This window comes from Lissotriton vulgaris, chromosome 4_1 (assembly GCF_964263255.1).
Source record: "Lissotriton vulgaris chromosome 4_1, aLisVul1.2, whole genome shotgun sequence".
Classification (NCBI taxonomy): domain Eukaryota; kingdom Metazoa; phylum Chordata; class Amphibia; order Caudata; family Salamandridae; genus Lissotriton; species Lissotriton vulgaris.
This window is the reverse complement of record NC_141691.1, coordinates 1,379,614,141-1,379,629,225: the sequence shown is the minus strand read 5'-3', so window position 1 is coordinate 1,379,629,225 and position 15,085 is coordinate 1,379,614,141. Positions and strand designations below refer to the sequence as shown.

Below are 15,085 nucleotides of genomic sequence, written 5' to 3'. Positions count from 1 at the left end.
TGACTGTCTGTTGGGACACACCTGTGAGCAAGTTAAGGTTAGAGGCTGCACAGGTGGTGTCCACAGAGGAAGAGAAGGGTGCCCCATGGAGTAGCTGGGTGGACCCTGAGAGTATGTACAGAGGATTTAAAATAGGTTCTGATTGGCGTAGAACTGGAATGTGCCCCTGCTGTTGCGGGCCAGGTCCATGTTCTATCGCCCCAAGCAGGGAAGCCCATCACAGTGGTGATTGGTCTACCCTGCGTTTTGGCTGGAAGGGGGTTGTGTTGGACCTGGGCCTCTTGGCAGGGTCATCCCTAAACTTTTTGCCTTCCTCCAATACTCTCTCTGACCTATTTTGTTTGGTTTAATGACTCTGGGCACTTTACCACTGCTGACCAGTGCTAAAGTGCATATGCGCTCCCTATGTAAAGTGTACATGCGATTGATGTCCATGATTGGTTCATTGGATTTACTGTTAGTCCCTAGTAAAGTGCACCAGGAGTGCCAGGGCTTGTAAATGCCAATACTGCTAGTGGGCCTGCAGCGCTGGTTGCGCCACCCACAGAAGCAGCCTTAAAATGTGTCTAGGGTCTGCCATTGCAGAACCTGTGTGCAGTCTGGTACTGTCATGCTGGCTGGGCAAGTGCACACACTTGCCAGCCCTAAAACCTTCCCTTAACTTCATATTAGTCACCCCTATGGTAGGCCTGAGGGCAGGGTGCATTGTAAGTGTAAGGTAGGACAAGCCCTGATGTGTGTGGCATGTCCTAGTAGTGAATTACATCCAAATTCGTTTTTCACTATTGCAAGGCTACCTGCTCCCCTTAGGCCAGAATGAGCTGCTGGAATTATTACACTCTATAATCCCAGCAGGCTCAGGGAACATGGTAGAGAGTCATGTTTAGTATGCCTGAACTCAGAATAATAAAATACTTCTTTTAGTAAAGTTTATTTTAATATCCTGGGTTTGCAAATGCTACTTTTAGAAAGTTAGCATTTGCTTGTCTAACCACTTCAGCCCGCCTCTGCTCTTGTGTGTATCTGACTGTCTGAGTGTGTGAGTGACAGGGCTGGGAGTTGACAGGTTGTGAATAGCAAGATGACACCTTAGTGGGTGGTGGGAGTTTCCCTGAGTGATGCATCAGGCTGTGCTCTGCCTCCACAATGCTGGCTCCGCCCCCCTGGGGAGCGACTGATGACTCAGCCTGCACCTGGCCCAGGAAGGACCGAAGCTTGTCAACAAAGTGCTCAGGCTGCCCCTGTCTTCACAATGCCGGCTCCGCCCCCCTGGGGAGCGGCTGATGTGCCTGCCCTCACACTGAATGCAGAAGCAGAAGTACCCACCACAGGTGCTCAGGAGCTGAGAGCAGTTATGCAAAGGCCCCCCTGGCCTGTAAGAACAAAAGAAACTGGGTATAAAAGAAGGAGCCCTGCTCCTTGTAAATTAGATCCAGTTTGCGCAAAGAAGAAGCTCTGCCTGAAGAGAAGGACCCTGGAAGCTGCATGGAGAAGTACTGACTCTGACCCCAAGAGACTGGCCTGTGGTGGGTGCCTTGCTGCTGAAGGAGAGCAGGAGAAGAAAGACTGAAAGACTTTGCTTTTATTCAACTTGTGCCAAACTTTTACTAAGATCTCCAAGGGCTTGCTGTGGAACTTGCCCCCTGAACTGCGCCCCAGGAACAGTGGGCGCTACCCCCCCTGGAAGAGGAACTGCTGCTGAGGATTGTGTCCCTGCATCGCTGCCCCGGAAAGCTGAGTGCGCTTTGCCCCCATCGTGCCCTCTGAGAAGCCTGCGCTGCCCCTGTCCTGCCAAGCACCGTGAGCTCCTGCCGCCGAGCCGCAGCTCGCACAGCAAAGGTCAGCGCTGTCTGACCCAAGCACCGTGACTGCCTCCCTGAGCCGAAACTCTCAACGCAAAGCAGAGGACTCGTCCGGTCCAATCACCACGATCTGCTGGCCCCCGCCAGTGGAAAGTACAGAAAAGACGGACCAGAAGCGTGGGCTCGCCTTCCATGAGGAGCCCTGCTGTAAGCGATCATCCAAACTGCTGCCCCCCCTCTCCAGGACCCCAGGACTCTGCCCTTGTGAGCCTGTGTCCCCCGGAGCACCGCCAGCCTGAAGGAAAGCGACCCCGTGGCCCCCGCGTCACCCCGCCCTCCAGGACAGCACCGCCCCGCTGGACGACAGCCTAGAGCCGTCCGACCCGAACCGCCAAGGAAAGTCAAGGTACTGTGCCTCACACGCAGCGCACGGCTGCACTCTGAAAAGAACTGGGCGCTTTAAACTTGCCTTTGACTGTCCGCTTTGAAGGTTCACCCAAGAAGTGTGCACATCAAAGTAGCTGAAGTGTGCACGTCATGATATGTTCTTGAATGGAGCCTGCAGTGTGCGCCTTGAAGTCCTGACGCCTTGCACTGCCAGCTCTAAACCTCTGAGTGATTGGCCCCCGAGCGCCTTGGCTGCAGCATACACCCCTCCTGCCTCTGCCCCCCTCGTGTGAGCCTTGAGGCTGGGCGCCCCAGAGGCATAGAGCACGCTGAGAGCAGTGCGCTGGCAGTGGGATTGCTTGTAGCCTTGAACCAGCCATTCTCAGTGTTCGCGCCGAACGCCGTCTCACGCGAGATGCGTGAGGTTTAGCAGGGCATCTACCGCGAAGCAGCACAAAGCGAACTAGAGCGCTACGAAGCGCATAGAAGGACTAAGGAGCACCAAACCTTCAAGGAAGTGGGCAGAAGGCCCCAAATATCACTAACAAGAACTGTGGCACCCCTTATGAAGTGTAAGAACTATTTTTAAAGCTGAATAAGATCTGTGGCATATTTGAAGAATCACTGGAACCGTTTTTGAGTTGTACCAAGACTGTATTTACAAGCCTGATCTAAAGATATATATAAAGAAGATATTTTTACAGAAATACAGTTTGGTGTCATTGTGTGGTGGGTTGGTGGTGTTTGGTGTGATACTGCAAATGTTTAACCCTATGTGCCCCAGAGATTAGCCTAAGACTGCTTAAGCCACACTACCTAGAGGGTAAGCAGAGGTTGTCTTGAAGGTAACCCTCAGCCCTGACGAGGAAGAGAGAGTCCCTGCTTGTCGCCAGTGCTGCACTGCGCCAACTAGAGACTCCCCCTTCCTACACACACCACCAAAAGGTGTTTCTGACTCATAAGAGGGTCGCAGGTGCCCTGCTCAAAGAACAACGTGCCTCATCTATAAAACCTATTAGACATTTACAGGGCAAGGGTTGTGAGTGCAGCACTGTACGGCGCAAAACTGTGGGGTATTCAGAGAGTTGACACCTTGGCCCACCTCGAAAATAACTTTCACAAAGATCTTATGAGGCTACCCCACAGTACCCCCTACAATCCCCCTCTTGCTAGACGCAGGCACCCGCCCAATATGTGAGCAAGCAAAACTACGTCCCCTTTTATTATGGGCCAGGATATGGAATGTCCCTGAACTGTGTAGCTACGCAGATGCCCTAAGTGAACTTTTGTCCCTTTCGGGCTGTTATAAGGTAACCTGGCTCAGGGAGGTTAAGCGGCTTCTCTATGAGTTGGGGTTAGGAGACGCTTGGGTCAATAGATCAGCACCGTCAAAACAATTGCTAAAGAAGGCTTATTGGTCATGGGTGGACAACGAGAGAATGCGCAATCCTAAGCATTGTAAATCTGTTGCCCAGTTTCTGTTAGTTAAGGAGCTCCCCTATAGGGAACCCTATCTGTATTTAATCCATAACTCGGGCGACAGATCACTGTATTTCAAATTCAGGGTGGGGGTACTCCCCTTAGGGTTGTTAACTTCCACCTGGAAACCACCATTACAAACTGTACCATATTGTCCCTTCTGTGACTCAAGGGTGGAGTCCGTTGCCCACCTGTTGTTTGAGTGCTATGCTTATGCGGTGCCTAGATCGAGATGGCTAAAGCCATTATGTAGGAGTTTGGGAACGAGATCACATCTGGAAGCCTTACGCATATTGCGTACAGATGCCCGACCCTTTTTTGCCTGCTGTATGGCAAAATTCCTAGGCTGGGCTTGGCGAATAAGAACTGCAAAGAAGTTGTTGATTCAGTAATGTGTTCTCTGCCTGCATTGACTTTTATAATTTGCCCAATAATGCATTCCTTTAATCCCACTGTTGATTCTGTAGGATATTTATATTGTGCATTGTTAAATTGTTTTTATTGATGTAATGTATTGCTTTTATGATATGTTTTTATATCGAAATAAAGCTTCAATCAATCAATCAATTTAATTTCCTTTCATATTATGGCACTGGCCAGTTTGTGTTACATTTAAGACCAGAAAGTACAGAGGGACATTTGTTCACTTCATGGTGAGTAGAAAATAAGAAATAAAAACAAAAATGGACAAAGTGGCCTTCACTTTCCTTCCTTATGGCATTTTTCATTTATTTGATACTATCCCAACCAGTTTGCAGTCAACATTCTAATTTTCCTTTTATATTTTTTCCAAGCCATTCCTCGTTTATTTATGTGTTTTTATAGAGAGAACAACAGGCCAAGTATGACCAGTGCAGTAATGAAATCGTTATCAACATTTGCAAGTAACACTTTGCGAACAGAAGTATATTTAAAAGGGCAAACAGCAATTACAACGCTGCCTAAACCACACATGCCATTACAATGCAAGCATTACAACGCATGCGTCTTTACCAAGTATGCCTTTACTATGGCTTGCCATTACCATGGAAAATGAAAGTATAAAGGTAAGTAGGTAAAGTTACTTTTTGTTTTGCTAGTAACTTTGGCGCCGTCGGTTGAAAGTTTCAGAGTGAACTAACAAGTGGAGGCCGGGAAAAAGGGGTGGGAGGGGCGGTCCAAAATGCATTTTCCCCAATCAATTTCACATAGTGTTTTTGAGCATGGCTACAGCATGAACCGCTGGACAGAATTAGACCAAATTTGGCAGAAAGCTAGCTCTTGGTCCAAAAAGCATGCTTTTTGTGATTAGGTGTATATCAGTTCAGTAGTTTTAGAGATATTACCTAAAAAACAAATTTGTATATCTAGGGATGCAGACCATCCGTGGATCCACCTGCAGGGAATCCGAAGCTTCACGCGCCAAAGCAGGGATCTGATTGGCTGGTTGCACCTTCACACAATAGGTGCGCCCGTCATTTTATATCTTGTGAAACAGTCCCCATGGCTGAAAAGTTGCTTGTATTCTAATTGATCAGGTCAGATGACAGCTATCTTGACCCCTTGTGTATGTTATAAATGAGGTGAAAGCATGTGTAATGGGCAGTAAAATGCCAGAAATTGGTTTTATTTTGGCCAACTGCGAGATCTGCAGACCTGTCACACGCCCCAGCGCGGCCCCGTGTAAATCTTCGATGGATCCAGGGTGTTCACATTAATGAAAAAAATATATAAATATACTCACACACCCACTCTGACATCTACAGCCACTCTCACACCCACGTTGACTTCCAGACACTCATACACCAAGACAGGTGCTCTAACATCCTCTGTGACATCCCTACAGACTCAACCACAACTGCTACAGTTGGTTTAGAAGTTAGCATGCTGCACTCAGAAAGTGATGTGAACTTTTTAGCTAGAGCTAACAGGGAATGTTTCAAAATTGGTCACCATGGTAACAGAGCGTTAGCAGCATGGGGGAAAGGAACAAAAGACTAGATAGTGAATATAAAGATTGTTAATAGAAATAACATAGAATAAAACCTTAGAAATTCGCTAAAAAAAGGTTACATGGATGTTATAGTTAGTAAAAAAAATTACAAAAACGTAGAAATTCACTGAAAAAAACAAAGGTTTTCAGGGATGTACAGTTAGGAAATAGAATTAAGAAAAAACCTTGGAAATTCAAAGAAAATAAACAAAGGTTACAGGGACTTTATAGTTAGGCTCAGATCTCACATGAAGAAAACCACGGAAATTCAGCAGTTATAGTTACCCGAGCTAACTATAACTTATCCCCCCGCAATGCATAGTTTATGACCTCACATACTGCATAACTCATGACATGGTTAGTGATATCACTGATGAAATCTCAAATAACTTCAATGATTACATCACTGATGATAGTATACACAGTAGCTCTCATATACCCACTCACACCCCGTACAACCTCTCATATGCCCACTCACACACCGACAAAACCACTCACATACCCATTTACTGACCCATACAACTACTCAAACACATACTCACTCATCTATAGAGCCACTCATACAACCACTCAGTCACTCATACAGCCACTTACACACTGATACAGACAGTCAGACAGCCACTCACACACCCATGCAACCACTCGCACACCCACTCACTCACTCACTCATACGCCCAATCACACAGCCACTCACTAGTACAGCCACTGATACAGCCACTCACTCTCCCATATAGCTTCTCACACAACCACTCACTAACCACCACTAACCCATACAGTTACTCAAACAGTCACTCACCCACCCATACAGGAACTCAACAGCCACTCACTCACCGATACAACCATGCACACAGCCTCTCACTTACCCACACAACTACTCATACAACCACTTATTCACCCAGATAGTCACTCACACACCCGTACACTCACTAAGACACATACTCACACACGGATACAGACAGTCACTCAGCTACTCACGTAATATATATCAGAAATACTATCATTCATTAGTAGTACACAGCGTATATTAATTTAACTTTTGGAATACATTAGTATATATCTTTAACAAATAAGCTTTTCGTAAACACTCACAATCCCAAGATGATGTCATCAGTGATGTCCTTTGAGATGTCATCAGTGATATCACTGACCATGCCATAAAAGATGTAATATGTGAGGTCATAAGCAGTGCACTGCAGGGGCATAAGTAATAGTTATCTTCGGTAACTATAACTTCTGAATTTCTATGGTTTTGTACGAGTGAAATCTGAGCCTCATTAGAACGTCCCTGTAACCTTCGTTTTTTTTCAGTGAATTTCTAAGGTATTTTAACTCTATTTCCTAACTATAACATTCCTGTAACCTTTGTTTTTTTCAGTGAACGTCTGCTTTCTGCTAGATTCTGACCTTTATTCTGCCTCTTTCCGCTTGTATCTCACATTTATTTTACTTCTATCTGCTCATTGCTAACCTTTATTTTGCCTGTTTCTGCTCATTTCTCACCTTTATTTTGCCTGTTTCTGCTCGTGTCTAACCTCTTTCAGCTAATTTCTGTCCTTTATTCTGCCTCTTGCTGCTCGATTCTTATCTCTATTTTGTCTCTTTCGGTCCTTTATTTTCCCTCTTTCTGCTCGTGTCTGACCTTCATTCTGCCTCTTCCTGCTTGTTTCTGACCTCTAGTTTGCCTTTTATGCTAATTTCTTACCTTTATTCTGTCTCTTTTAGCTAGTTTTTAGCTTTATTTTGACTCTTTCTGCTGGTTGCTGACCTTTATTTTGCCTCTTTCTGCTTGTTTCTGACCTTTATTCTGCCTCTTGCTGCTTGGTTGTGACATCTGTTTTCAGTGGCAGCTGGCAGGGAACAGGGGCGGTGGGGGGGAGAGGGGAACAAAATAGAAATAAAGAAAACACTCATCTTCTGACAGCTACCGTCTCTCCTCAGCTTGAGTTCCTGACGAGTCCCGGTCCTGGAAGCAGGAAGCACACAGGCTCCCCTAAGCCAATCACAAAGCTCTAATTCAGAGTTGTGAGTGGTTTGAACACCGTGGTTTGGTGCTCAGACAGGGACTAGGAGCCTGTGCATGTTTGCCACCAGGCTGTGCGTTACAGCCTGGTGGGTAACATGCAAGGTGCAGATGACTGTTCGGGCGGCACAAGACGGCCAGCTTAACTGTCATGCACACTTAGAATGTGCCCACCACTCCTCCCTCTGTGACTGCAGCCCCTTCCCGGCCCTAATCTAGCCCCGTAGATACGGAAAATAAAAAGATAATAACAATGTTATTATAGTTTTATTTTACCTTTTTCCTGCTCTGACAGCAGTGGGGCGACACTCATCTGCCTTAGCGGAGGAGCCGCCCTTGTCTATTTTCCCTTTATTTGTTCGTTTTTTTTTGTTTTGCCTCTTTCTGCTTGATTCTCACCTCTATCTTTCTTCTTTCTGCTCCTTGCTGACCTTTATTCTGTCCCTTTCTGCTCGTTTCTGTCCTTTATTTTGTCTCCTTCTGCTCTTTTTTCCCGGGACCACAGGGGAGCATCAAGGCCCCCGGAGTCACAGCTGGCTCCCAACCTCCTGCGGGAGCCAGCATTGCTGCTGCATGGAGGGAGGCACTGGAAAGGCAACTGCCTCCGTGAAGGAGCAATCGTTTCATCTCTTTCCCTGCCTGCATGTCTGCAGGCAGGGAAAGACATGAAACTTTCGCTTCAAGCCAGAGGGAGCACTTTGACAGCTCCCAATTGCTGGAAATGGAGGGTTTGCTGTAACTCCTAGCTAAAGCAAACACCTATGTACCCGGGGGTGGGCACAAGCAATTTTCAGTTCACATCTGTGTAACAATTTGTCAGGTTTTGGAGGACTTTCGCTCTGTGTACCTTATTTAAGCTATTTTGCTGGCAGTAGGAAAACACAGTTGCGCGCTGGATTTTTTCAGGGATGTGTACCCAAATAGTGCCAATATGTGTATAATTAGTAAAGAAATGGACAGTTTTCAATTCTTTTTTTTTACTTCTCCTAGAATTAGAGACTCCTTAAAATCCTCTTTTGTTTAACAACCGAGATCATTTTACAATAAATTTGAAAAGTAGGGCACAAATATAACAACCCTAGTTAGAGAACAGAGAAGTGCAGACAAAGTTCTAATGTGTTGATCAAAAATCTTGTTAAAATAAAACTAAATGCATATTAAAACAACACATTCAGAAACACACAGTGGCTTCCGGTTAGCGTATCTTTATGAATAAAACAACCAGAATTTTAAATGAGATTATCAATAGACTGGATTCCGATTTTGAATATGGTGTCCAATTAAAGAGTTACAGGTATGGTGTTACAATTAAAATAAATGAATAGCTTTAGTACAGCACTCTGTTCCCATGATGTTATTTCCAAAATACTATTTGTGTTGTAGACAACTAAAGCACTGTACCCGAGAGATTGTTGCATGACCAAGGATGTCATCTGGTGACGTGGGCTCCTCTATCCACAGCGGTTGAAAGGCAACGAGTTTGGTGACCCACTCGATGGCTTCCTGGACGTCCCATCGCTGGTTTGCATCAAGCATCTGAGAAAACAGCAGGACGTCCAGTTCAAGTTCAAGAAATACTTTATTCGGTTCAATTTCCAAAACCACAAAAGTACAAAAACACACAAAATGGTCCACAAGACACCAGGCAGCATAATGACATAAAAATACAATATAAAAAGAGAGGAGTACCCAATTTTTTTAAAAAATGCTAACACATGATGTGATGATTTAAAAACAGCAATATGTACATCCTTGTATAAATAAAAAAAGAGCATAAGAAAATTTAATTTAAAACTTGATTCAAGTTGCAGGAATTAATATTTACAATAATTCATCTAAGACCAGGTAATCTTTTTACTGAGTCTCACAGCTATGGTTAGAAATCTGGCTACATTGTAAATTTCCCATACATTTGATAATAGTTGGAGCTGAATCACTGACAGAATTTCGATTTCACAAAAATCGACCTACTATAACATCGAGTCTCAAACATCGATATCACTAATATCGACACCCTATACTTAACATGAAAACTACAAAATTATCGATCAAACAATATCGATGCACAAAAATATTGACTACACAAATATCGTAAACATTATTTTCGACTACCATAATATCGACACTCAATACTACATATAGCACACTACAAAAATATCGAAAACTAAAATATCGATAGCACTATTTTCGTCTACATAAAAATATCGATAGCTTAAAAATACTCTTTTTTTGATATATAACACCAATACGTCTATTCTCTTAGTAATACACACATTATAAAATACTTCACTAATTTATTTTACTATTATTAAGTAACATTTACTTTTAATAACTTTTTTTTTCTCTCGCTAACGTTATTTTTATATACACTCATTGTAAACATACATTTGTTTATAGATTGTACTCATTATAAATATACTATATTTATTACAAGGTTTTTTTATAACATAAATACATCATTTCTCTTCCTCTATAAAAACAATATAATCAGATATATCTTAATTTTTTTACTTAAAAAAATTCAAACTAACCAATAGTAACTCGTCTTAACATATGTGACCAATCAGATAGCAAACCTAATTACACATACCCTATATAAACCAGTCACAAACAGCCATACAAGTTGCAGGGAATATTCTTCGTGACCACATACTGCCAGTTTTGGGAGCAACATCTATATTCTTCTGTGCCAGAAATTTCGTCCTAATACTACAAGTAAGTAATCATATAGCTCTGTTAATAATTTCTAATGTTTTATTAACTATTACTTATATACCAAGATTTTTAAACTAAAATGTTGTTTCTCTATTTACTTTTCCTTAAAACAGACTCTACAAAAAAATCAAATTCTACTTCTACTTCAAGATATTCGACACTTTGACTATAAAAAAGGTATCTACATATTTTAATTATTTACTTAAAGTAATTAGACAAGTAGTGTCCTAAAATCATGCTCTCTAATGTGTTTCTTCTGCTGTAACTCATAATACATATTGTGATCCCAGGTTTTTTAGGACGAAATAAGTTACAATGCTTTATAAAAAGTTATCTATTCATGTTCTTAAATATGTTTCTTCTGCTTTAACTCATAATACATGTGTGATCCCAGGTTCTTTTCACCAAATAAGTAACAATGCTTTATAACAAGTGTCTATGCTTTATGCAACATATAAACTCTTTGGTAATTTTCTGAAACTTTCTCTCTAAACAGACCTCAAAGCAACTGAAAACAGATAATTCACATCAAAGAACAAACATTCTGCTACAACTCTAAATCTCTTGGTAAGTACAAAATTCAAACATAACAAGTCTTTATAAACTCTATAGAATATACTCTAACAAAAATTGACTCTTTTTATGCTTCTGTTACTATTATTTTGCAAATGTCTCTTTTAAAATCCAAATAAAGTTAAGTATTTTTAGTAACGTTAGAAACTACCAAAACTGTAACCAAAAAACACATTTAAACATATCCTATAACATACTTCACTTTTTTCAACAGACCGTGGCAATAGGACTACAACATCTGACTGAAACTACACCTACTTTCGATACATACAACTTTACTGCTGGTAAGTAAGATACTAGAAATAGTACCTGCTTAATTTATAATGTTTTTTAAATTACACATTTTCATAATATTTTTATATTAACTTTTCTAGATACCAGAACTCAAGAATGACTGATGATGCAAGATTTATTACATCTCAGAAAGGCACATTTTTATTATGCTATATGGGCTACACTTATACTCAGGAGAAACAAAAAGACCTTAAAGTGAATTGGAAATGTACGAAATATTACTCCAATAAATGCTATGGGCGAGCTACAACCAGGGAAACAACTGTTATTAATACTACTGAACATAATCACCCTCCAAACATTTCAGAAATCGAAGTGAGACCCACTCTCGAGAATATCAAAGATTTAAATAGCACATCAGACCTAGCTAGCAGCGTAATTCTGAAAGAAATACTACCTAAAGTTCCCAGAGAAGCAAGAGGTCAGTTACCATCTATTGCTTCCATTAAAAGAACAATAGCAAGGACAAAAAAAGCAAGTAGACCCAATATACCAATTCCTAGAACTTTTGAGGAAGTCATAATTCCACCTGACCTTGTAATCACTCATAATGATGAACCATTTATCTTTTATGATAATCATAGCAAAGACAAAAGAATAATCATGTTTGCAACGAATAACAACATTAAAAAATTGCAAGAAAGTGCTACTTGGATGATGGATGGAACTTTTTCTATATGCCCAAAACCTTTCTACCAATTATAGACAATTCATGGGCAATATCATAATACCTGTATCCCATTCATATACTGTTTATTACCGAACAAACAAGCCACAACTTATACAGACATTTTGCAAAAAATAAAAGAACAAACTTCTGACTACTTCCCAATGAAAATAATCATAGACTTCGAACAAGCTATGATTAATTCTATTTTGAAAACTTACCCACACACATCCATTCAAGGATGTTATTTTCATTTCAATCAATGTCTCTGGAGACATTTACAAAAATCTGCCCTTAGTGTTGAGTATGCAACAAATATAACTTTTGCATACCAAATTAAACATCTCATTGCTCTGGCATATGTACCAGTAACTGACGTGGCAGAACATTACAATCTATTAATTGAAAGTCCTTTCTACACCCAAAATGAGCAAAGACTTGCCCCACTTTTAGATTACTTTGAGGACAACTGGGTAGGGAGACTACATAGGTCAGGCCACAGACGCCAGCCTAAATTTTTAATTCCCTGGTGGAATGTATATCTACCAACGCTGAACCAAGAGGCTAAAACGAACAATGCTGTTGAAGGTTGGCACAATGCCTTCCTCTCTTCTACTGGACGTACAACACCCACATTACACAAGCTACTCACAGCTATACAAAAAGAGCAAAGCTTTCAGGAACTACGTATGGAGCAATCTGTCATACAACTAAAACCAAAACTCTCTAGACAAACTGCTCAAATGTATCTATATCTTCAACAGCAAGTCCAACTCTATCCTACAACAAGAGGACTGGAATATCTAAAAATGATAGCCAAAACATTAAACTAATTGTAATAAGTAAATAAATGGATAAACATCAAACAATATCCTTAATATGATACCACACATATTATAATATAACAATTCAATATTTATTTAGTCTAATTTATTTTTTAACACTATTAAAAATAGACTAAATAAATATGTCATTATATCAAAATATTTTTGTTTAAATACTGTTTCCATCCAAATAAAATAATATAAATGAATAACTTACCTTTAAATACAGCATCATAACGATTAATCCTTTACCGACAATATAGTGTGTAAATCTCAAAGACCTAATACAACAAATCATTAAATATTTTGCAATTAACTGTGCTAAAAGTATCCATCATCCAAATAAAACGACTCTTGAAAGGCCATTCAAAATGACGACTATAATCTTAAACTGTGATAAAGATTTCAGTGAACTCAAAAAATAAAGGGAGAATGTTATACATCTCCATTCTAACAACTGAAACACACTTCCTTTCCCAAAAAAATGAGTAATCGGAAACGGAAATAGCTGTTTCAAAATACGAGAAAAAAAATTCAAAACAATCCCACCGACATAACACTAACGAATATAGCATAATATATAAACATAACATCCCTACTTTTTTAATTTTAAATTAAATCATACAACAGACTCACTAACTCCAACTACTTCAAATGCCACAAAAACTCGATAACGGAAATACGTATTGAGTCCACTCCATTATATGTAAATAGTCATACTTTAATTACCAACCCCTAAATAACAAAGGACTACCTTTAATTTTTAGTTACAATACTTTAAAAAGATAAAACTAGAATCGTACCTACTCAAACGTGAACCTGCTTCCAACCGCGACTTTCCCTTTCCCAAAATAACGCAAAAAGACAAAGAGTGGTTACAAAATAAAAGAACCGAATTATGTCTAACTGTGAAAAGTACTACTATAAATGTCCATTATTGTTATATATATGGTTAGAAATTATGTATAATGTACTAAAAATTGTATACTACATTGTGAGATAAAAATCTTATTTTTCTATATATTATTTATATTTTACATACTTTTAATATTTATTACATTAAGTATAAAAATATTGAAATATTTAATGTAATATTTATTAAAATAAGTATATTGCTAAATGTGTAATATTGTATTTGTTTTTGTGATTAACTTTTTTACAATATGACTAATATGTAAAAATTATTATTATTAAAACTTATTAATAATAATAATTATACATAACAATATTGTATACTTAAAAAAATCATTGATTATGATCAAAATGTTCTAATCAAGATCTTAATATTATATTATACTTTTAAAAATGTTCATATGTTAATATCATCATCTGTATAACACTATATTTTTTTTAAATTTGTGATTTATGTTTTTCATTACACATGTTTTATGTTTTATTAAGAAACAATATTTTTATTATGTATGTATAGTATCATACATTGCATAATGTTAACTAACCATTTTTTCTCTATAAATTAAAAGTACTTTTTGAAAAAACTACTCAAAAATGTGATTGTTCAAAGAACATTGTCCTTCTATTTTTTAATATTTATACCAAACATAGCTTTATAAAATGTATATCTGATCGTAATTTTCAATTGTTGAATCAATAAAATTGTTTTCAACAAAAATTGTGTAATTATTTTCTATTACCTATTGTAAAATCATGTTTATGTCTTTTTCAAATGTATTATAAATGTAATGTTCTATCTATTTCTATATACCACATGTAATTAGAGTACATACTATACACTGAACCTATAAAAGTTATTATTTATACACCCATATACATATAATATAAATAGGTGAAGGACACAGAATTAATTATTTTAATATTCCTACTCCAATCACCATTTACTTTAGGTAATTGCTTGGCAAAAAACTTTAATAATTTACTATTACAACTCCAATCACCATTTAATTAGGGTAAGTGCTGGACACAGAACCTATTTAATTTACTATTCCAACTCCAATCACCATTTAATTAGGGTAAGTGCTTGTAATGGCCGGATTTTCCGTTTAGATGGGATCAGCCCCTAGGGGCCCCTATAACCCAGCCAGAACGTACTCACCTCCCTCCTTATAACGTATTCACAATGGATATAGATATATATATATATATATGTATGTACAAGTCGTACCTAAGGATGGGGGAAATAGCAATAAACATGCATAGGTTTTCTACCATATCTTATTCACATCAGTTAGTCTCGCGGCCACTCCGACCCAGACTGATCTACCCCAGGGCAGATATGACACACAATCCGGCGTGTCTACACATGGGCCTTCAGAACCCAATGCTCTCTTTTCCAAACGGTTTACAATCCGGCAAACCTACACGTTGGTAATCCAC

General features: G+C 39.4%; 1 protein-coding gene across 3 annotated transcripts in view; it reads right to left on the bottom strand.

Moving 5' to 3' along the window:
* Positions 1-15,085, bottom strand: part of LOC147724011 (mitochondrial enolase superfamily member 1-like) — a 376,214-nt gene that overhangs the window by 102,109 nt on the left and 259,020 nt on the right. For 2 of the 3 annotated variants that reach the window (XM_086965612.1, XM_086965613.1), the window contains one exon: positions 9,062-9,196. The exons of the other annotated variant lie outside the window; for it this stretch is intronic. In XM_086965612.1, the coding sequence (XP_086821738.1) occupies positions 9,062-9,196 (135 nt within the window). The remainder of the gene's footprint in view (positions 1-9,061; positions 9,197-15,085) is intronic. 3 annotated transcript variants of the gene reach the window in all.